The sequence below is a fragment of the Xenopus laevis genome, chromosome 2L, assembly GCF_017654675.1.
Source record: "Xenopus laevis strain J_2021 chromosome 2L, Xenopus_laevis_v10.1, whole genome shotgun sequence".
Lineage (NCBI taxonomy): Eukaryota > Metazoa > Chordata > Amphibia > Anura > Pipidae > Xenopus > Xenopus laevis.
Window position 1 is genome coordinate 116,777,439 of NC_054373.1, and position 25,459 is coordinate 116,802,897.

General features: G+C 37.4%; 1 protein-coding gene across 1 annotated transcript in view; it reads left to right on the plus strand.

Moving 5' to 3' along the window:
• lonrf2.L (LON peptidase N-terminal domain and ring finger 2 L homeolog) overlaps positions 1–3,533 on the plus strand; it is a 37,714-nt gene extending 34,181 nt beyond the window's left edge. The window contains exon 12 of the mRNA XM_018247095.2: positions 637–3,533. Coding sequence (XP_018102584.1) covers positions 637–795 — 159 coding nt within the window. The 3' untranslated portion in view covers positions 796–3,533. The remainder of the gene's footprint in view (positions 1–636) is intronic.
• The last annotated feature ends 21,926 nt before the right edge of the window (positions 3,534–25,459 follow it).

The window sequence follows — 25,459 nt, forward strand, 5'->3', positions numbered from 1 at the left end:
CTTGCCTCCAAGCCTGGAATTCAAAAATAATCATCTGCTTTGAGGCCACTGGGAGCAACATCCAGGGGGTTGGAGAGCAACATGCTGCTCACGAGCTACTGGTTGGGATCACTGCTCTATGCCCTGGGCATAGAGGTGGGGCAGACAATTGCTTTCACTTTCCATTTAGCACTTACTAGATGTCTCTGATCTCCCCACATTTCCTCCGCTTTTCTCTTCACAGTTAAATTGTATAGCCAGGGCATGGGAATGGACATCGGGTCTCCCATTCTGGTGCACAAACAAGATTCTAAGATGAGCCAAGGCTTGCCTTAATAACAGTGTCCACAAAATGGCTCCTGTCTGCTTGCTATAATTATGAGTTCCCAGACTGATGGAAACCAGATTCAAATACTTTATATACTGTAATTAAAGTTTATTTTGCTTGACTAATGTGATAAAATAGGATTTTGAATAATTTTTTTGGGTGACGGGTCCCCTTTCAAAATGAGCACTAAAGGGCACACTCTTGCGCCCATGGCTTTTAGAATGACTTCTACTGGTTGTAAATGACTATAAATGAAAGAAAAACCGTACCTTAGAAAAAAAAAATTTAAAAAAATTTACAAATGTTTTTTTTTTTTTGTTTTTTTTCAGAATGGTGTAAATGGCCCAGCTTGGTGTTGGTGGATGTTGGCTGTGTTACCACTGGAAAGCAAGGCACAACTTACAATACTGGCAATGACATTCCTCAAAGATCGTCTGCAGGCAATCAAGCGCATTTTAATATTTGTAACACGCAAGAGACCCAGATGACAGAGGTTTTCTGTTTGTGTTAATTCTTGTATACATTTCTTTCATTTTTTAAAGAAAAGACTACATCCTCTGCACTAAAAAAACACTTTTAAACATTTTTTAAAGTTGATTTTGTTTGCATATAAATGCCATGCAGTATCAATGAATGATCAACATTTCTACCTGTTTTCTCTTATGCCTTGCCTCCAGGCGCTCTCCAGAAGCTTGATTAACAACAGATTAATCAGATGATCTGCTGGTAACCATGCCCCTGTAGTGCCTTATTACATGCAACAGGAAACATACATCTCAGTTGATTGTTTACTCCAGTGTGTACATGAACAAAGGCTCAACCATTAAATTAAAATGCGAGCGGTCAAGTAGGTAGAAACAAATAGCAACAAAACATTATTAATTGTGAAATGTAGGAAATGTGGACAATCATTGTTTTCAAACTCTAAACTCAGGTATTTATATTGAATCATGTAGTTGTTTTATACATCATATGAAATACTGATTGAAATATTCCGCAGTGCTGATCTGCGCCAAGACTTGTCAAGAAGTGTCATCACATGATCAATATCTAATAGCTGCAATGGGCTTAGCTTGGTTTATGATCTATTGTGGGAAAATGATGGAGCCAGTTTTAATTAAATGCATTTTATCTAAAGCATACCTGAGCCCGCCTAGTGAAAGGTTTTATTAATCACTGCTTCTTGTGAAACTCCATATAGCACTAAGACAGTTGCACCTTATTTAAGGGGCACTTTAATAATTTCCCATTTTTATATATCCTTGTTTTATGCATGCCTAACTATTAGTTCCACACTTTTCACAATATTATAAATTTTAAATTGTGTTTTCTTTTTTTACTTTGCATTCTTTATCTCTGTTAGTATACTGAATAAGCCCCTCTATAAAAGCTGTATGGAGTATGATATGTGGAATTTATTGAAATACAAGGTTACTTGGCACAGTAATGCTGTGTAATATTTGGCTGGCAAGTTTTACCTGAAAATTTGAACCAGTGTATGCTTGTATGATAATCGCAAACAGAGGGATGCAGTCACTGTCATCTATTCCTGACAAAGTGGCATATTTACTAAAGGGTGAAAAACCAAAAATTTAAATTTGCCACGATATCGGCAATTTACTAAAAGACAAGTACTATAAGTTTTGCCAAATTTACTTCATGTTGGTGAGGCAAACTTTGGTGAATTTAGACATGGAGATATAAGTTATTGCATATTAAGTACTGCCTTTCAATTTTGAAGAAAAGCTTCATGGCGACGTGGGGTAGTCACTCTAAAACAAAGGTGGATGGTAAGCCTAGAAACAGGGCCCCCCCGTAAGGGTCTTAATTACACCACTAGTGAATGAAGAAGTGTATTTATCAGTGGGTGAAAGCTATAGTTCACCATTTGATAAATACTCTTCAAAAAGTCCCATAGGGATGAAATGAAAGTAGATGAGTTTTTCTGTGTTAACCTCTAATCTCACATTTTGTTAAACATATTGTTGTCGGGTATCAGTACTGAATTTTGTGGCAATTCCTAATCATGGTATGCGTGGCACCCCCTCTCTCTCCTACTCTTGTAGTTGGGCCTTTGTGTAAAAATAAAACAAAAACCTTTGCTTTATAGTTTTGGATCTCTTCTAAAAGAAGCAAATTATGGTGTCAACTGATATATTGATATTCATTTCAACTATTCAATTAACTTTTTTAGAACTCTTTCCATACCAGCATTTTACCACACTCTGTGCCTCCAGTGATGATCTATCCGTCATAGCCATAATTTCCTAAAGAGGATTTCTTATTCATGAATCATTGTATTCATTATCCCTGGATTTACTTCCATACCTATTCCATTTCCCTTTTTCCATGCCCCTGCATTAATTGTCCCTGGATTTATAACACGGTTCCAAGAGAATCCTTTTGTATACTGGTAAAACTTAAGTCACCTGTTGATATGTTGTTCTGTGTACATGTGCCATGTGTGCAATCCTGTTTTGGATTACAATATATGGACAGAAGAAAGTAAAGTCTGCAGAATCTTTAATTTCCCTGTGGATTTTGCCTGATGGAAACATTCAAAGACAAAGGACTGACTTTTACAGTATTGGTCATCACATGAATTTCTATATGAACATTTTTTTTATTCTTAAAATAATGTTTGAATGTACATTTCTGTTGGATAATCGATAATGAATTATGCGGCTTTACTTGCAAAACGATAGTGAACGTCATGGAGTCTCAAAATGTACGTTAGAGTGTGTTTTTCAGGCTTCACTTTGGGGAAAAAAAAGGAAGAAAATAGAGGGATGAAATCTGAACTTGTCTATAAGCCAGTATGTAGGGCAGTCAAGAGAAAGCAGAACGAAGAAAACACAATGCTTGTAGGGGAACATAGAAGAAAAATACCAATTCATTATAAACATGGGAAGATCAGATGGCAGGTTTAAAGTGACAATATGGTTATGGCTCTTAAGTGCTTAGGGAATAGAAAGATAGTAGAGTTGTATACTCCCACATGCTGCATGTACATTCTGCCAAGCTTACATAGGTTTCCTATGGGTACTCCAGTTTCCTTCCATGCTCCATATACAGGCGGGTTCTTATACAGGCAATTGCTTCCGGAAGAAATCTGAGACACCCTTCCAGGTTCCATTGTGTCAATGACTGATGTGAATAATGTATACTATTTGTAAACCAATGTTGAATATGTTGGCGGAATATAAATAAATAATAACAAGAAACACATATATGTCAGAAAAATTGGTGCCAAAGAAGACAACCCTTACCCTCTTCAGGGTTAGACATACCTGAGGGAGAATGGATGTGAAACACAATATCTGAAAATACATCAAAATCCATACCTAAAAGCTAGAGCAATTGGCTATCTTATGGAAGGCTTGGAGAAGATGAAAAAACCTATGAGTGCTTGAGTGAAGAGCAAGTCAGGCAGAAACCAGTCTTAAGTTTAAGAATAGAGTGTATGTTCATATTGAAAATGTAAGAGATACACACAATAGGGAAGAGTGCAGATATTTTAAGTGAGCAAAAACAAAACTGTGACAACATAGAAGCTTCCAAAGACTGTAACAGTGACTTGTACATACTTGATATCATTGCAACTTTTTCAAGATGTGGAAGGACCCTTTATATTAGTTAGAAATTAAAGGGATTGAAAATAGAATGCCACATTTTTAATATACAGTATAAGTTGCTTTTAAGGGCAGAGACACATGTGGAGATTCGGGGAGTTTTAGTCGCCCGGGCGACAAATCAACTCCCGAGGAAACTTCGGGCGACTTCGGAAAAAAATTGCTCCGAATGCCATCCCACCGGCGATTTACATTCTAGCCGGCGGGAAGGCAGTTCGGGGAGATTGGTCACCCGTAGAAGAGGCGATATTTCGCTGGGCGACTAATCTCCCTAATCTCCACATGTGTCTCTGCCCTAAAAGTTGGACTTGCGGCACTACAACTAGAGCAAAGCAGGCATATTATTCTGAAATCATGGGTTATGTATAAAGAGTACATTGGAAAATCAGTAGCTACTGTACAGATATGTGATTTCCCTATCACTAGAGCACTGCCAATTGATGTATGAATATTCATGAAACCGTGTATATATTAAAATCCATAGTCCTTTGTTTAATGTACAGTATACATTTGATAGGGGTGAGCAGAATGCAGGATTTGGTTTTGGGTTTGTCTGAATCTTCGTACACCTCCGTAATACCTGTTAATTTAAGTGTACACCATTGTTACATGCATTGAACATTTTTGATTTTATTTCCTCTTTAAGGGTGAAGAATATTTATTTTCCCCCTGGTTCTAGGAAAAAAATGTGATGCATGGATCATAAACCTCTTGATGAAAATATAGGCAGCAAAAACATGCATGGAAATCTGTACAATATAAATATTTTGTACAGATTCCCATGCAAGTTTTAAAATACAACCATTTTATTTTTTGGGTGGGAATGGCATGTTTATTGTTCATCGAATACTCTTTATATTCTCTGTGAAGTACCTGCACCTCCTGGCATGTATGGTGAAAGTGAAGTTCCCTGAACCTCAGCTGTATATGTAGCTCACACGTATAAACGCTGCTCTAGGGGGTTGCCAATATGTAATGCAAATATGGCTGGGCATATTTCTACATCACTTAAATATTTTCACTCAAGCTACATGAATGCCAATAAGTCTTGCAAAACGTATGAAAGTGGTTTACTTTTGCTTTTTGGTGGGATGCATTGAATCCATAATTTCCGGATTCTGGTGAATATCAAATCTTTTAATTTGCATATTCAGATTAGAGGAAAATGAGGAAAAATCAAAAATGTCATTGATTCCTAATGAGAATTTGCCACAGTCAGTCCTCCAGCTCTTAAATGTTACATGTCAAACCAGATCCTGGATTAGCTGCATCCCTAGTCATCTGTAACTTGAAATAATATGTACAGTCTAGTTTTACTATATATTTTTGAAATCTCATTTTACTGGATGTTTTTAAAATGATCAGTATGGGGGGGGTTGTCTTGTACTTTAGTAAATGGTGCTAAACCTTAGCTACACTTTGGGGGTTATTTATTAAAGTTCAATTTTTTCTGGTCAGGCTTTTAAAGGGGAAAACTAAATTTTCAAGAAAAAAAACTAGAATTTTTCAAGATTTATTATATCCAGAAGCTGCTAAAAGTCAGAATCCAAAAATACTCAAACCTGTTGAGGTCCTGTAGAAATCAATGGCAGATGTCCCTTTTCCAATTTGAAGATATTGTGGTCTGCGCTGGGTTTCGTGCAATAATCCGAACAATTCGGGGTTTTCGGAAGGTAACTCGAGAAAATTAAATGATTTGGCGGTCAAATCCGAAAAATTTGTACGATTTGAATTTTCACTTGATTTTATTGAGACTTTTCCCGTATCTAATTTTTCAAGTTATTTTATTAATAAATAAGGTAAGGTAAATTGTGGATGGGAGTTTGGTCGAGTTTTATTGAAATTATGAGAAAAATTGGAGTTTTCGTAAATAACCCCCTTAATGTTCAGCTGAAGTTCAAAAGAACTGGATTCATTCCAAATCTCTCTTGAGTGTCTTGTGAAAGAAGGACACATTTAAAAACATGAAAAAAAGATATCCGGAATAAAAATTTTATTTGAAATGTGTATTAATTCATTTTCTCTTACATTTTATTGCTGTCTCTCCATAATGTCTTTGTAAATTATAAAAATTATTGTATATAGCTCAGGACCAGAAAAAAACAAACTGTATGAAAACAAGAGAATAAGAGCACCCAAGAAAGCAAAGTATAAAAAAATGATGTGTGTAAAAGCAGTGTCCAGTCTCTATCATTTAACAACAACTTATGGTATGGGATGTATTATGTGGATACCCGTTATAGCGAAAGCTCAGAAATACAGCAAAAGAAGAATCCAGCCATTTTTTTTTTTTTTGCATGCTGCATTGTGTACGAGACCAGTAATGTGCAGTTATTTGGAGCTTTTTTTATTCTTTACATTTTTATATGAAAAACACCCAGCATTCCAGATAATAGATCCCATAGCATTGGCTAGAGGAACAAAAAAGCAAAAGGGTGCAGACGGAATATTAAATTAAAGGATCATCCTAAATTATAAACGGGTATTCAAAGGCAATTTTCAGGTCTTTGTTGTTCTATGTGGTTGTGAAATTATTTATATTTTGTTATGTTACTATACAGATACATTTAAACCTTTAACTTGTTCCTATTACCCTTATCAGCCAGGCATTACTTTGAATTGCTTAAAGGGATTCTGTCATGATTTTTATGATGATGTTTTTATTTCTAAATTACAATCTTTACACTGCAAATAATTCACTCTACAATATAAAATTTCATTCCTGAACCAGTATGTGTATTTTTTTAGTTGTAATATTGATGTGTAGGCAGCCATCTCAGGTCATTTTGCCTGGTCATGTTCTTTCAGAAAGAGCCAGCACTGATGGATGGATGCTAGGATGGAACTGCTTTCTGGCAGGCTGTTGTTTCTCCTGCTCAATGTAACTGAATGTGTCGCAGTGGGACCTGGATTTTACTATTGAGTGCTGTTCTTAGATCTACCAGGTTATCTTGTGTTAGGGAGCTGCTATCTAGTTACCTTCCCATTGTTCTGCTGAATGGCTGCTGGGGGTGAAAGGGAGGGGGGTGATATCACTTCAACTTGCAGTACAGCAGTAAAGAGTGATTGAAGTTTATCAGAGCACAAGTCACATGGCTGGGGGCAGCTGGGAAAATGACAATATGTCTATCCCCATGTCATATTTCGAAATGAAATATAAAAAAATCTGTTTGCTCTTTTGAGAAATGGATTCAATGCAGATCCAATTAACTGATGCATTTGGAAAAAACAACAACTTTTTTTTCCATGACAGTATCCCTTTAAAGGAAAACTATACCCCCCCAGACTTAACCAACTGATCAAAGACAGATAAAAGTCTATTTGCAAGGAGTCTCAGGATATCACCGTTTACTTCATGCTAAAAGTTAATTTAAAGTTGAAGTGTACCCTTAAGGCAATGAGTTGTTTTTATTCTGCCACTGTCAGTTTTCCAGATGGGACCATGCTTTCAGCAAGGGAAGTAGGATGGCAGAGGTTGAAATAAAGTGGATAAGCTCGACTTATTGTAATTGGCAATGGCTACACAGCAGATGGGAAAACAATGTGCAATAGGGTCAGGCAATTTTCTTGAAAAATACAAGACTGTCAGTGTTTGTGGCTAAAAAAAGAGCTGATTCCGGTCTCCAGTTGGCACATGAATATGGTATGGTTTGCACATCTATGTTGGTGATCAGTTCACAGAAAATGTTACTTTAGCTTGCAGAAGCTTATACAGTATCTCAGAAGGACGGGGACAGGGTTCCTTTGCCTGTTGTTAAGATGTCTGTGTGTAGGCTGCAAAAAGGTTGAATCCTAAAATATTCTACCTAAAACCTTTCAAGGTCATGTAGAAGTCAATGACAGAGGTCTCTTAAACCATATGAAGATGTTTTTAAGCTTCATGATTTTCTGGGGGGTTGCGCTCAAAAAACTAATTTGAAATATGAGGGTTTTTTTGCCGATAAGTTCAGCAAACCCTAACATACAATGAACAATTACATTCATTCAAATAAATGCTGCCTGGAATGTGGTGACAGCTTAGTCAATGCACCTCCCTGTTTCAGTATAACAATATAACAATGCCTCCATGTACAAAGACGGCTCTATAGAGAGGTTTGTTGAGTTTTGGCGTTATTGACCAAGCTGATGTCCATGTACAGTACTTTTGTGTTGTGTAAGTTGCAGGATCACAGTACTTTTGTGTTGTGTAAGTTGCAGGATCATTGGGCTTGGAAGCCCTTGGCCACAAGGGGGAGCTTGAATATTTTAAAAGGATTTATTTAGAAAACAATGGTTTTAGTACTGTCTTATGGAGAGAAATTATGTCATCACATCTTCAGAAACCAAAGACTGAAAATGAGCAGCTGTCAATGTAATTACAGCTGAACAGTATTTTTCTCCACTGCTGGTTCTGTCTCTTGAAACAAAGTAGCAGAAGTCAGCTCTGTATACTTCTTTACAGGTCTGGTAATCAGCTGGCTTCTGTTTTAAAAGTCGGAACCACTCGAGCAGAGAATAGAAAGGGGCAGATACTGCTATTAATAGCAGTTGTAACTTAAATACATGAACAATGGCAATTAGTAATTTGTGTATTTTGCTGACAAATTGGTCAAACAGGGTAGCACACAGGAAAGCTCCTTTTGTGAGTGGTCATGGCTTCAGGTTTTTTATCAATAGCTTTGTTTCTATGACAAAGGAAGGGGAATGCAGTCCATTTTATACCCTGTGCCAAATGTGGAGTATAAAGTATGATATTAAGCACAATCCATGACATATTATATGTATTGTTGACGTGCCAGCTATATCATCTGCCATCCAAATTTCAATAGCCGGATGACTGCGAGTCATAGAAGATTTAATTACAATGCAATCCATTCTCAGTCTGCCATGTTTGTAAAAACAAAATCCTCTATATCAAAATGAGTACATAGATCACTTGTTACAAAAGCTAGTGAGAGATTTTGTGCTGAATAGCTGTCTTTTCCCCCCAGCAAGCACTCCGCACTAGGGAGAGCATCCAAGCTGCTTCTGGTCTTGCACTTGCTGCTTCTTAAAGGGGTACTGTCATTATGATTATAAATCAAATTGAGGAAAGTTGATACTGTATATTCTTCTCTAAATTATTCCTTGCTGCTAACTATATACTGATGGACTGCTACCATCAGATTTCCCAGATATCACTCTAGCATGGGAATTTTGAAAAGGTTCCAAACAACATGAGTTTTGTATTGGGAAAAATGTTAGATGGGTCTCACAAACAAAATTATACCTCAAAAAGGTAAGAAAACATTTCTAAAAGTGGAAAAATGTATTTATAAAACATCCATTACAGAGTGCAGAGTTTATTTTAACAGAATGCCAACCACAGCACCCAGTGTTCAGGTATCCCACTCTTTTTTTGCTCCATCAATGTGTTTTTGGAGACAGAACTGCCTGGAAATACAGCTTTGACACTTCACTGACAAGCAGGCCCGGAAAAGGGACAGAGGTGATGAACGGCAGTGGGCCTAGGGGTGTCTGCTATATAAATCTGGCCCTGCTGACAAGGGGGCAACTAGGCTAAATTTTTGGGCATAAGGTGCCGGGAATGGCACTTTCTGTATTGTATTTTTTAAAAATTTTCAATCAGGGATGTCAGTTTTGCTTTAAATTGAAGGTTCCACTACATAGGATAGATTTCTAGTGTAGTCTGAACTGTCAAATGTTTCCCAGCATCACATTTGTCCCCTTTGTACATTCGCAATAAATCCAAATTTGGATACCCAATTTGTAAAAAAACAACAAAATGGAGTGATGGATGTACTGAACTCAGAAACTGCAGAAGGACCCACATCCATTTTGATGGATGGCACCTGCCTTCATACCAGATAAGCAGTCAAGTCATGGGTTTTCTCTAAAAGATAAACAAGTGAGCTATTGAACTTAACTAAGGGTATTGCATTCCTTAATATGATGGCCCTCTATTACTTTGAGTACCTAATTTTCTGAAAGGTTTATATCTGGTGTTCTTAATTTGTGTAATTATTATATCTAACAGGTAAACATTTTGCCTTGTATGTGTTCTTTGTTTGTTTGGATAGTTGTGGTTTAGCAATCAATTTTGTCAGTTTCGGTTCTATATCAAATGGTACAATTATTATGCACCTCAGTATCCCCTAATGGCAAAACTAGGTTGGGAAAACATGCATCATTGGTGGGAATAATCATCTTATGCATGTTGTGAAGTACTATGTGACGGCAGCTACTGTATCTCCATAGCTGAAGCCAAGCACATCTCCTCAGTCTCCTTGCACACAAGCATATACTGTATAGATATACACAGGTTATTTCTATTAATGCAAAGGGCAGGCTGAGCAATCTGCCCTTAGGCGCTTCTCAGCTGGTGTTTTTCAATCATCAGAGAATTGCTGTGCAGCCTGTTTTTGTTTTCTTTCAATTCTCCTATCACTGCTGGTAAAAGATAAATTTCATTCAAACCATTAATGAACAGAAGAATAAAAAAAAGAAACTCAAATACACATGGGTGCTTCTCTGCTGCTGAAAACAAAATAGGGGAGAATATGCCTCATGTGCCATGAGCATAAAGTTACATATGCCCTACAAACTCACTGGTAATGTGTTATTAATACTTTCAACTTGAAACTCTTCCTGACAATCAGGAAGGTGTTTAACAAATTGAAACCTTTGTAAAAGCAGGTCAATATGTTATTCCATTAGGGCGAATTCAGGCATCACGTTTTTTTACTTTTCGTTCTTAAAAACGCATGGTCGAGTGTAAATATGCCAATGAAACCACACACGCATGATAATATACGTTTTTCAGCCTGTAGTTTTATTTTCCCAACATTCATTTCTGTTTTTTCTCTTTCCCCACAATTCCACTTGTAAGAATTAAAAAACTTTTGTGAAAAAAGCAATTTACATGCAAAATGTACCATCAATATCCAACAAAATTACATCACTAGCATACAATGGCTCAAATACGTAAATGTACAGAATAAAGAGAGAAGGCGCACATCCTTAAATCAAGCTACGGGGTGCTAATCCAAAATTGACTCCCCATAATGGTCTCCATATCGAATTGCAAATATTAAAAATAATGGATAGCACACCCGATTTGAAAAGCAAAATAAATTTATTACAAAAAGAAGAAAAAAATAAGCAAAAATAATATACAAAACAATTAAAAATAAAAAGGTGAGCCCAACGCGTTTCGACCTTAAGGGTCTTCCTCAGGGGCACAAAGTAAACAAAAAATCAATTGATTATTTTGTGCCCCTGAGGAAGACCTTTAGGCTGGTGCAATAAGCTCAGTCCATCTAGCAAAAGTTAGGCCACCATATTGAAAATAAGCAGCGTATATAATATAAGCGGCGATTCATTTTCCGAAGTTGCTCGAAGTTTCCTCGTGAGACTTCGGAAAACTAATCGCCGCATGTGATTAGCGATTTTTCATTTGAGTGAGAAAAGGCGTTCGGGGAGATTGGTCGCCGCAAAGACAAGGCGATTAGTCGCCAGGCGACTAAATCTCCCCGAAACGCTCAGTGTGACCTTACCCTAAAGATAAGCATAAAGCCTCATTTCCTACCCATTCCTCTCAACACTTTGTGTAACTTACAGGCAAGAGAGGTTTTACAGTAGTTCTTTCAATTAACCCAGTACTAATCTGTAAGTATACAAATGTGTTTAGGAAATCCTTGAAAAAAGAAAAGTTCCCAATATCCCAGAGAAGGAAAACGTAGCTGGTTTCACCAAGCTCCACGTCTGGAGCATTAATCTGATCTTATTTACATGATTTATCCACCCGAGGGTTCTGAGCTGTGCATGCTTCTCGTAAGATATATGAATGTAATAAAAGAGTAGCAGGCTTTTTAACAGAAGGTATGAATTCCTGCATGGTTAATACGCGAGTGTTGGAAAGCTCATTGTAATTCAGAGGTGAACTTGTCACCCTGAGGAAACCCACAAACCTGATCTCCAGGGGCGCACATTCCATTTGTTTCCTTCTGATGTTGGAGGTGTTTTTGTGGAGTTCTTCATTTATAACACTGTGTCTGGCTATCTGCACATGCTTATATCTTAACAAATCCAAAATCTCAGTAATGAATATAAAAATAGCCAACCTCTCTTACATTTTGCATTCTTTTAATGGCTGCAGTTAATGATATCTGCAGTAAAGATCATTGGCTTGGATGGAACTAGGCATGTGGGTAAAAAAATATCAAGTATATGCCTAAATGAAGCATGGTTAGCATTAGCCCATTATTACTGCATTTATTTGAATTTATTTGGCTACAAATAAATTGACTTTCTTCTAAAATGTTGCTGGGGGTGCAACATAATTTGTAGTGTCTAGGTGGGGCGGTGTCTTGTTAATTACGGAAGGCTGGGACAAAACTGGGAGTTGTAGTTCCACAACAACATCCCTTATGTAGATACTCAAAGACCCTAATGCAAAGTACAAATTCGTCTGCATCTGGCATCTGTGTTTCTGAATGGCATTGTAATGTTCATTTGCTTATTCCACCTTCCATCTGTGATGTAGAAAACAAATCAGGGAATCTGAAGAATTAAAATGTTTGTGGTAATTAGGGATGCAACGAATCCACTATTTTGGATGCGGCCGAACCCCCAAATCCTTCATGAAAGATTTGGCCGAATACCGAACCAAATCCTAACTCTAATTTGCATATTCAAATCAGGGGAGGGGAAAAAATAAACTGAGTGCATGCATGAGTCACATGATTTTTCTGATTCGGTTTGGCCAGGCACGAGGATTCGGCCAAATCCAAATCCTGCTGAAAAAGGCTGAATCCTGGCTGAATTCCCAAATGAATCCTGGATTCAGTGCATCCCTATTGGTAATTGAAACAACAATATATTTCATTAACTTTTTTGGAATAGGTTTGAATTGCCGCAACAGAAAAAAAAAGTTGCAGAATTAACAATTATGTATATATTTAGTACACGCAGCAGTGCATTGTCTTAACAGGGCCTTTTTCCTAACACGCTTGGCTGTTAAAGGCAAGAAACCTTTGGAAGGCAATAGAAAAACTGACTTGTGCTTTGCAAAAATTTACAGCACATCACTGCCTTTGATAAATTGTCCCTACTGTGGTGCTTGGCAGCTCGAGTCAAAGAAAAAATAAACAACTATAATCAACCACAAGAAACAAAAAAGAAGCCAAGCAACCTTTAAGGTTCTCACCTAAATGAGTTATATTTGCCCTTTTAAGTGTACCTTAGCATAGAACTGTTTTGGTACAGTGTGTATTAGTTCTGTTTTCACTTTGCAGTGTACAAAAAAGCCCAGCCAAAAGGCTAAGAAATAACAGAGAGAGAATTGAAATGGAAAGACCTGTGATGTTACCAGCGTACAAATCAGTGTCTGTGCTTAAAAAGAAAATACTGTAACGGCAAATTTTTTTTTCCATTTTCCAAGAAGTGTCATGATGAGAAAAATGATACAGATAAAGCTTCAGCAGAGATGTGGGTAAAGAATGTCCTGTCTGCACTGTTGTAGCGTTAGCCTGAGGATATTTTTAATTAGGATGAGATTGCAATTCTTTTTCGGGCACCTCTAGACGACATGCTGACTTTGAGAGCATAAACAGTGCCAGTTCAGGTCCATTGCAAAGGTTGGAGGAATGGAGGGAGGTGGTAGTTTATATGAAAAATGGCAGATGTATTCAAAGTAGAGGGTCTTAATTACTTAGATGTCACAGATATACAATTGAAAGCAAGGATTACCTAACCCTTAAAATACTGACTATATATATATATATATATATATATATATATATATATATATATATATATATATATATATATATAAAATCCCTCCAATGACGGCACTCCAGAATCAGTCACGCTTGAGTCAGTAGTTATCGATCATAAAGGTTTATTAAAGTGGACCAACATTTTGATTCCACACAGGAATCTTCGTCAGGCCCTTGGATCGTTTATGGTCGTGCGTTCCTGCTCGTTCAGGTATATATATATATATATATATATATACATATATATATATATATATATACATATATATATATATATATATACACATATATATATACATATATATATATATATATACACATATATATATACATATATATATATATATATACATATATATACATATATATACATATATATATATATATATATATATATATATATATATATATATATATATATATATATATATATATATAGGTATAACAGAGGCTCACACACACAGGTCTAAGGAAACATTAAAGGTGTTGGCAAAACGGCCAATTGTACGATCTAAGGAATATCGCCTTTGATCTACTTCAATTTGAAGTTTTTTTTAACCTCGACCTTCGAACTCCCAAACTCCCCCAATTGCCTCCATACAGGTTCTAGGAGGTCCCCCATAGGCTAAAACAGCACTTCGGCAGCTTTTAGGTGGCGAATGGTCGAAGTCAAAGTTTTAAAGAGAGAGTTCATGATAAATATCGATGTTTTTTTCAACTTCGAATTGAAGTTGGACTATTCGATGGTTGAAGTACCCAAAAATTCGACGTTCTTAACTTCGAACCTTCACTTCGACCTTTGATAAATCTGCCCCTAAATGTCACTTAGTAGTACAAAGTAGAGAAGATATATATGTAACAATTTGTAGCAAAACAGTCAGAGAGATGTTTCACAAAATCCGTGAACGCAACAAACTTATCCCTTATCGCAATGTACATTTGTTATAATATTCAGCTCATTTATACTGTTAAAGGAATTTGGAGTGCCATCACCCAAAGTCTATGATAAATATGAATTAAAAGGTGTTTAATTAATTAATGCAGCACAGGCACTTTATAATTTAAATTGATCTACTATAATTCATTAACTAATTGATATAACATTAGGAATTTGTATAAATCAATTGTTTTTTGTTTTAACCCTAGGGGGCCCATTCACTAAGCTCGAGTGAAGGAATAGAGGAAAAACAAATTTGATTTTCGAATGTTTTTGCTACTTCAACCATCGAATTGGCTACTTCGACCTTCGACTACGACCTTCGACTTCAAATCGAACGATTCAAACTAAAAAAACGTTAGAATATTCGACCATTTGATAATCTAAGTACTGTCTCTTTAAATAAAATTTCGACCCCCTAGTTCGCCACCTAAAACCTACCGAGGCCAATGTTAGCCTATAGGGAAGGGATTATTCCTTCGATCGTTCGACCGAACGAATTGCGCAAAATCCTTCGACTTCGATATTCGAAGTCAAAGGATTTTAATTCTGCAGTCGAATATCGAGGGTTAATTAACCCTCGATATTCGACCCTTGATACATCTGCCCCTAGAATTATCAATTGATAAAAAACACACAGAGCCGGTGTTGCGACAATCAATATTTTATTGGTTGTATTAAATCAAGCACAATCACTTTATATTTATTGTCACAAGGTGTGAATCCAATATATAGGTGTTAACTAAGTGGTGAATGAATTGAGTGGAAGAAGCTAATTATTCAAGTTAATTGATACACTATCCATAGAAGTGAGGGTTATTTTTAACCATTGAAAGCACTTTACACTTTACAAACAAGGCTCTCTCTCTCTTTTCTCTTTTTTTAAAATAAATCAAACTTTTTATCCTTGTGTGTTCTGTAGTTTTAGGAGACACTTTAATAAAGAAAGCTAGTGAAACCCTATTATCACCCAAAGTCGTGACGTACGCATGCTTGGTATATATCCCGAAAGTTCAATTGGGAACTTTCGGTATATACCGAATGTGCGTACGTCACGATTTTGGATTCTGGCACTCCAAATGCATTTAACAGTATAAATGAGCTGAATATTATAACAAATAGCACTCATAATTGAAACAATAATAAAGTTTCTTTATTGCACTGTGTTACTGTGATTTCAATGTTTTGGTCCTACATTAGGTCCTTTTACCAAGGAAAAAACACATGAACACACTGTTATTAACTAAGTGTAAGTGAAAAAAGGAGGTGCCAAAATTACATCAAATAGCTCATTATAAATAAGCATAAATAGCAATAATATTAATAATAATAAAAAACTTTTTTCCCACCTTTTTAAGAATGATATATCTTCACCAATAAGTGTCAGTATTATCTTGCTTAAAATCCATAGTGATTACAAGTTACTTATCATAAAAATGATCTAAAACCCATTGGCCATTATCGCTGAGAATAGTCTTGTGACAAAATTAACGCTGCTCGCATGTTTACTAAAGTGCGATGAGGCAAATCTTGCGATATGTCTTGCGATAAGTGTCGTTAATTAAGCAAGCGTAACAGTTCGTTTAAGCATTTTTTTCTGATGAATTGCAAGTTTTTTGGAGCTCATTAAGGTTAACTGCATAATCTGCTCAAAATCTTGCAGGTTTTTTGGCACCACTGTCAATGGCTACACTAATGAATATATATATGAATGAGTTTATATAAAATAGTATTTATTACCAGTTTATAATGTGTTATTAAATATACATATGGCAAATTAAGTACAATCAGGAATAAATTATTTTCCTATTATATTAATTTTTCTTAATAAATTCACTAAAAAATACATTTATAAGTATCATTCTTCCCCAATGCAATCACTAATATGAGTTACTTATGTTTAAAAAGAATATTCGCAATGACAGACGTGCTCGCACTTTATTAACAAGTTATTTTTTCTGGTGCAGGCTATTACACTACTTACTGCAGCTTAGTAAACTGACGCCTAAAGCTGGCCATACATGGGCTGATAAAAACTGCCAACAGACCAAGTCGGCAGCTTATTGGCCCATGTGTGGGGCCCTCCGAGGGGCTTCCCAGATTGATATCTAGCCGAAAGTCAGCCAGATGTCGATCAGGCAGGGATAAAAATGCCGTCGGATCACGATACGATACGCATCTGTTCGTTGATGCGATCCTGCGATCCGATCTCAAAGTGGGCATATCGAGGAGAGATCCGCTCGTTTGGTGACCTTTTGTAGGTAACATCCACCCTGTAAAGTAAAAGATACAATCATGACCTTTGTTATTTACTCTAATCGGTCAAGAATTACAGCTTCAGTGAATCAGTATATACTGTATATCATAATCAGACTGAGGAAATCTGGCCAACATTCTGTTAAAAAAAACAACTGATGACCAATTGGCCATTGAGGCCCCTAGGGGCCACACATTCTAATTCATGTATCCAGAATGCATCACGTCTCAATAATTCTCTATCCCTATCATCCCCTCTCGATCATACTGGTATATGGTCTATGGGCATGCATCTGAATGGGACAGGGTCATGGTTAGCTGCTAACCAATGTGTGTGTGTGTGTGTTCTAGTCCTTCCATTGTTCTTTTAATAGCGTGTTTATCTCTTTGTCAATATGTGTAATCTGAATGTGTCTTTTTTTGTACTACTTTATGTACAACATATAGGTACAAAACAATGTTGAATATAAATGAATACAGATGTCAGTATAGCCTTGGGGTTGTTCATTCTGCCACTCTATACAGTGGGAACAGCATCAGGATCTGACAGTGCAGCACTACATCCAATATGTTATCCCAGTGGCAAAACAGCACATTTTTGTCACCTGACGAAGTATTTAGGTCACACTTACATGGTCCGAACATGCTGGGGGTATAATTTAAGTAGAGGGATGTCCCACACCTATTAAAGAGATTCTGTTATGGGAAAACATGTTTTTTACAAAATGCATCAGTTAATAGCTCTCCTTCAGAATAATCCTGCATTGAAAATTTGTTTTCAAAAGAGCAAACAGATTTTTTAAAATTTCTAATTTGGAAATCTGACATTGGGATATACATATTCTTAGTTCCCAGGTGCCCTCAGTCATGTGACTTGTGCTTTGATAAATTTAAATCACTCTTTACTGCTGAGCTGCATATTGGAGTGATATCATCTCCCTCCCATCACCCCTCCACAGGAGTCCATTAGCAGAACAATGGGAAGGTAACCAAATAACAGCTTCCTGACACATGTATAAAAATGCTCCCATGTGTTTTCTGAGAGCACAAGGCAAAATGACCTGAGATGGCTGCCTACACACCAGTATTAATACAGGAATGGGAACTGTTAGCCAGAATACTTGTGAACTGGGGTTTTCCTGATAATGGATCTTTCTGTAATTTGGATCTCCATAACTTAAGTCTACTAAAAAATCATTTTAACATTAATTAAACCTAATAGAATTGTTTTTCATCCAATAAGGATTAATTATTTCTTAGTTGGGATCAAGTACAAAGTACTGTTTCATTATTACAGAGAAAAAGAAAATCATTTTAAAAAATTGAATCTATTTGATTATAATAGAGTCTATGGGAGACAGCCTTTCCATAATTCAGAGCTTTCTGGATAATGAGTTTGCGTTACACAGATCCTATACCTGAAACTAATACTACTACATTTATTGGCTCAAGAATAACATTACATTTATTGGCTCAAGAATAACATTTTAAATGTTAGAACAAATTACTCGCAATGTATACTGTGTAATTTATACTATAAAAATCATGGCAGAATCCCTTTAAAAACCTAAGCAATACAATTGTGGGGGTAAGACTGATGGAGATATTGTTTGAAGTAATAAAAAAACCTGGGTACAGACGCTGTGTCATCTTCTTTTCTTATGGACACTGCTACTGTTTCAAGTAATGCAGAGTAATGCAGTCACATTTGTAGTTGTGCTGTTGAGATCATTCTTACTGAGATGCTTTCTTTAACTGAGGTTTCCTCTGTACATCATGTTTTACTTTAGCAAAACAGCATGAAAAGTAATTGCAGATATTTGCATTCGAGAGATAAAAATGTGGGTTCTTCAATATGTTTCATAAGTAATGACTGCTGTTGGATGATTATGATAAGCTATCTCATCTCTTCAAAGACTTTTGACAGATTGTCAAGCATTACATTAAAATATTTTACAAATAGCTTCAGTGGTAGGCTATTGCACAAAATACTGTTCAACATAGATTTGTGTTCAATCATTGTATTCCCAGAGCATGCAAATACTGTAGATTATTGCATGTTCAAGAGTGATTGATCATAAACAGCATATAGAAAGAACATCTGAATTACACAGACTAGATACACTGATTATCTAAATGTAAGCTTTGCTGTTAGGTAGGCTAAACCTAACAAACAAGGAGAGAATAAGAAGAAAGGGTCAGTTTCCTCCACTAGTGACTAAAATGTCAATTACTTTATTGTTTGTTTTCCTCCCTTGAAATACTATTAATGAAAGGCAACATGTCCTCTATCAATTTCACCTATTAATTTGCAATTTTGCAAATTAATGCCCATGCCCGATGGAAGCTGGAGACTGTATGGAGAGCTGATCAGCACCATGGAGAGGCAGTATTACTGTGATCCACATTGCTGCTCAGAAAGTTTTTGTATTTGATAAAGCAGGGAGCCTCTAGCTTCCCCATACATCACTGAGCCACAGACATAGCAACGTCTGTATATGTCATTCTGATCATTTATCTGGGTTTGCTGCTTGTTAAACAGTTACAGCTTCAATTTATTTCATAAAGCATGCTATAGCAGTCACATACATTCTCTGATCGCAGCAAGGCATACAGTACATTCTGTCACTGTTCCAACAGACATTTTCTCCAAACAGGGACCTGGTTCCAAGCCTTACTGTAATTTCACAAGTAATATATATTTTAAAGTGAATTATAACTCATAATTTGTAAATATCTTCTGCAGAACTGTATTCTATGTAGACGTGTGGAGTGTTTAAAGGAGAAGGAAAGGTTAAAACTAAGTAAGCCTTATCAGAAAGGTCCATCTAAATATACCAGTAAACCCCCAAAGTAATGTTGCTCTAAGTCCCCTGTCAAAAGAAACACTGCATTTCTTTCCTTCTATTGTGTACACATGGGCTTCTGTATCAGACTTCCTGCCTTCAGCTTAAACCTCATTGCCCTGGGCAAGAGCATGCTCAGTTTGCTCCTCTCCCCCCACCCCTCCCTTCTCTGCTGTAATCTGAGCCCAGAGCAGGGAGAGACTCAGGCAGGAAGTGATGTCACACCACATTAATACTGCAGCTCCTATTCTAAACAAACAGAGAGTTTCTAGAGCTGTTTACTCAGGTATGGTAAAACATTCTACAGAATAAATATAGCATTCTAGCTTGCACTATTGCAGCTAATCTATTGGCAATAAAATGCCTCCGTATCTTTCCTTCTCCTTTAAGCTATGGCCTTGTTTGAGTGCAGGTAAACGGCATATGGTCACCCATGACTACATTGTTATTGGTAAATAAATACACATTATTATATAATATTATATGATATTATTATATTATATCATGAATGCCTAGCCTGAGGCCGTTGGGGGTGGAGGTTGCTGATGGCTGGACAGTAGCTCAAGGGCTGAACTAGAGCCTGCCTAATTTGTGCTTTTTTTTTGTTAACGTTTATCCTTCATTCTTCCAGCATAACTCTAACTCAGAAATGAAGCTGTTTAGCACAGTATAATAAGTGTGTACAGCAAATAAAAGAAACACAGCCAGGGATTTGGAATCTTGAAAGCAGCTAGAACAGTAATCAGAACAAATCTTCATTTATTATTAATGATGTGCCTTATATTAATTACCAATTCTGGTTATAGAGTCTGAAGGGTGCCTTAATAATATTTGCTATACTTTACTTCTCTTTCCTGATCACTGTCTTTGGTCCTGTTATATATTTCAGTTTTGTTCCTTGGTCCCAGCTTAGCTTCTTATTATCAGGCCCAGAGCTTTCTGGATAACAGGTTTACGTTAAACAGATCCTATACCTGAAACTATTACAACAACTATTACTACTACATTTATTGGTTCAAGAATAACATTTTAATGTTAGAACAGTATGTATACTGTGTAATTTATACTATAAAAATCATGGCAGAATCCCTTTAAAAACCTAAGCAACACAATTGTCTGGTAAGACTGATGGAGATATTGTTTGAAGTAATAAAAAACCTGGGTACAGACCCTGCGTCATCTTCTTTTCTTATGAACACTGCTACTGTTTCAAGTAATGCAGTCACATTTGTAGTTATGCTGTTGAGATCATTCTTACTGAGATGCTTTCTTAAGTTTCTTCTGTACATCATATTTTACTTTAGCAAAGCAGCATGAGAAATAATTGCAGATATTTGCATTAGAGAGATAAAAATGTCTCTTTCCTGATCACTGTCTTTGGTCCTGTTATATATTTCAGTTTGTCCCTTGGTCCCAGCTTAGCTTCTTATTATCAGGCCCAGATTTGTGGCAAGGCCCAAACCAAGGGCAGCAAATTTTTATGGGTGGCGTGCTGCACAGCCGCATCTATAATGCACACCAGGACATGCGGAGCGGAAAGCAGAGGACACTACCAGATCAGTGAAATTGCGCATGGGTTAGGGAGGAGGGGCGCAGGAGGCAAGTCCTACGGCTCATATTTTGGAAATCTGTCACTGCTTATTATAGGTTGGGGTTCTTTGTTCTTATAGTTTCTCATTCTGACCTGGTTACTGCGGTGTCTCATTCTGTCCTAGTTACTATGCTGTTTATACTCTATTCTTGTCACTGGCATTCTTATGCCTGCTGTTCTTGTCCAGTCTTGTTTCAATCCCACCTATTCTCATACCTGTATAATTGCCTTCCTGATCTCTAATTCCTATTGTAAATTATGCCTTCCCCTGTCCCATTCTTCTCCACATGGCTCACCTTTGCAACTCTGTTTACCTGTTAATTTAATTCTGCTTCCCAGCAACTTGGCTTATAATTTGACTCTGATAGTTCTGCCTGCCCTGAACTTGATTTCAGTTCTGCTCATTTTCTGACAGACCTGAAATGTAGCTTGTCAAACAAATCTGGCATTGTGTCTATCAGTGGGAAACAAAACAGCTAGTGAATAACCCAGCTGTAGCAAAATTAGGAAATAGAAAGTACAGTTTCAGTTTCCAAGGCTGGAGTAAGTCCAATATCCTTGTATTTTCCTGCATTTTAGATTTCATGTATTTGTGGATTGCTATAAGCAGTTTATGGTTGCCTGCAGCAAAATGACAGATGTCTGTGCCAGTTTACCTTGGTTACAGAATTATATATGAAGGCTCAGACTTTAATTTTAAAAACCAATCAATTTAAAATCAACTTGCAATAAGCATTCACCTGCTAAGTGAATATATTTTGCCCCTGAATTTAATTTTAATTTTGAATATAATCTAGTAACTGTGGTTTTATGGAATGTAGGTCAGCAAGGATAAACAGCATTGAAACTCTTCGCTGGGACTTTGATATCTTAACTGACACAATGAGCACGGTTGAAAGACACTACAAATACTTGAAATTGCTAACAAATCAACACTGTGTACCCATCATTCCTCTCATTTTGTGGAGTTTTACAGACGAATTGTTATGGACAAATTTGTCCCGTATCCCTTTGCTGAAAATTTGCAAAACGTGAAAATTCACCAGTTCGCAGTTGCCGTGAAACAGAAAATTGCTCCAACTGCGCATGCAGCGCCACGCCGTTCTGATTTCATTTTCACATTGTGTTTATTATTTTCCATAAACAAGACAATAATAGAGCAGTACATATACAAAATCCAAAATATTGAATATAGAAGTACCGGTATATATAATAGCAAGTAATGAACAAACTAAGAGCAATAAATTTGCCAAAATTTCCACGCCGGTTTCATTCCGAAGATTTCCAAAGAGAAGAAGATGACGCCCGTGAACTCTGATGATTGCATCTGCACCGAGGGGTAAGTAAAACATTAGGGGAATTTGCCTGGGGTAATACTTAGACTGGGGGAGTAGGGAGGGGAGTCTATGTAGGGTAGGGGGTAGGAGTTTTTTAACGTTAGAGTTGAATTTCCAAGACCTCTATTTTTTTCTGGTTGAGGTTTTTTGGGCAAAAAGACTAATTTTTAGAGAGAAAAAAAAATTAAATTTGAAGATGTCATAATCTGCACTGGGTGGTTCGTGCATCAAAATCTGAAAAATTTGTACGATTCAAGTTTTCACACGCTTTTCTTGAGTTTTTTCCTGACCCGACTTTTTTGAGTTATTTTATTGATAAATAAGATAAAATCATGGATGGGAGTTTAGTTGAGCTTGGTTTAATAAAAATATATGAGATAAATTCGAGTTTTAGTAAATAACCCCCTCAATTCTTGAATTTACCGTTCCCAGACACAATAATTTAAACAGTTGTACTTTTGTGGCTACTTCCTGCATGCAGTGCTCTTAGTATGTCACAAACTGTTCAAAAGTTCTAAAAACCTGGGAGCTCAGCATGCTGCATGGCACACTTGCACCACTGAGGGCTAACACTGTCTGTTATGGCCTAGTCTACATTTTGACTATAACTGTTGCTCTCAAGCATACAAAGCCCTCATGATGCATTATGAAACAAGTATTATATGCATGCCAGCGCTAAACTCTATACACAATTCTGATTGATACCTGATATTGATGCTGAGAGCTCTTTGTGTGGTTAAATAGCCACATGTGGGGAAGAATGTTTTTGTGTTGGTTTAATTGTATTAATTATAATTATATTAGGTGTCAGCTCAAAAGTTAATGAGTGACAGACATATGACATGGAATGCTGCAGTGCTGACAATTATTTATTACTTTTCTCATTATCTTCTACTGATACAGTATGAAAAGCAAAACATATATATATATCTTGTGGTATGGTGACAAAAAGGACCCTAGTTTCCTGGGGAAAAGTAATTGATGGCATGTAGTGTTGTTAGCAGAGAAACACTTTGGGGGCAGGTTTACTAACCCTGCGAAAATTCGCCAGCGTCCACTTCAGCACAACACTTCGCCAGGTGATAATTACTCAGACAACGCTAATTCAGTAGAATGCAAAGTTTTGTCGTGGGCGACGAACGCTGGCAACTTTTCTCTAGCTTTACTTCGGCAATACAAGTATTTGATAGTGAAGATGCGCTAGCATTCATTTCTGCCTAGCGAAACTTCACTAGGGATCTTTTGATCAGGTCAATTTGCATAGGGCAGGAAATTTAAAGTTGAATGGACGTCTTTGTGTTATATGTTGCAGCAAATACATTACATTTCCACTGTTAATTATACATGTCCAGTGATCCTTAATAAAGACAATAGAGTTGTTATAATGCCCTACACATGAGCCCACTGTAAAGTTAATGTTCCATATGGTAGAAAATGTATGGAGAAAACCAGTTACCAAAAAAAGTTTTTTAAGGACTTTTGCAGTCTATCACTCTGAAATAAGGAAAAGACGCCAGCGTTTTTTGAAATTTGATGCATTTTTCACTCACAAAATATGATGTAAGTGACAAAATATTGAGGAAGATCTATGTACTCCAATGCACTTCGCCTGGTCTGAGCTGGTGAAGGCAAGTCTGGTGAAAGAAGTAACGTTCAGTAAAATCTGCACTTTAGTAAATTTGCAGAGTAACGTCCATTCATCAGAGTGAATTGTCGCCTTGCAATAGAGTGCGAATAACCACTAGTGCCTGTCTCTTGTCACCTGTGCCCATTAGTAAATTGCTGATGTCCCTGCGGGCGGTAATGCTAGCGAATTGATGCTAGCGTTAGCCACTTCGACCTTTAGTAAATCTGCCCCATAATCTCTCTGTGGGGTAATTGGTGATCTGGAGCTGGCCTTACTGGGAATCTGCAAGAGAAGGGTGGGATGGATTGCCAAATCCATAGGCCAGGTTTTTAGGAGGCCCTAGGCCTATTTAGTAGTCCTAACGCTGAGCAGCAGGTGTGTATGAGACTGTCAGGGAACCGGGAGTTCCCTCTGGGGAGTAGTCCGGATTTAGGAGGAAGCCCCTCAGGAGGGATCAGGATCGCGGTATCCAGCGATTCAGCAGAAGGGGTAATCGAGTTCAGGCAACAGGTCACAAGGCAGGCAGAATACAAACAAAGTCCAAAGTCCAGGAAGGGGGTCAATAACAAGAGATCAATCAGGAATATCCTCAGGGATAACAAGAGCAGAAACAGGAAACCCAGGAATCTTCACAGGAACGAGATCCTATTTTCGGGCGCCATCTTGGCGCCTCAGGCGTCCTTTTAAAGGGGTTTTTTGGCGCCCTTGCGTCGGCGTCAGCACGTCTGCGACCGACGCGCTGCGCCTGCGTCCGTCGCGCCGTTGTGACGTCTTCGCGCCTGCGCACTTGCGCGCAGGCGTCTCTGCGCCGGCGCCGCTACCCACGTGGCGGCCATGGGCGCCGCCATTTTGGGAGCGGCGTCGGAAGTGATAGCTGCGCCGCCCGGAGCTCCTGGTCCTGCTCCGGGCGGCGATCGTGACAGTGACAGACTGCTAATGTGCTCAGTGTCGAAAGGAAGGAAAAGCATTTATTTTATGTTAGCCAGGAGGCTGTATGTTTCTGTTGAACTGTTATTTCTTCTACGGTTACTTTCCCCCTGCGAGGGAAATCCTGCAGCTGCTGAAAAATAAACACGGCAGGAAGCCCTACAACCAATCCTGGTGTGTGGAGTTGAGTGTACCCCCCACTATACACAGTGTAAATATATATTTAAATTATACATGGTCC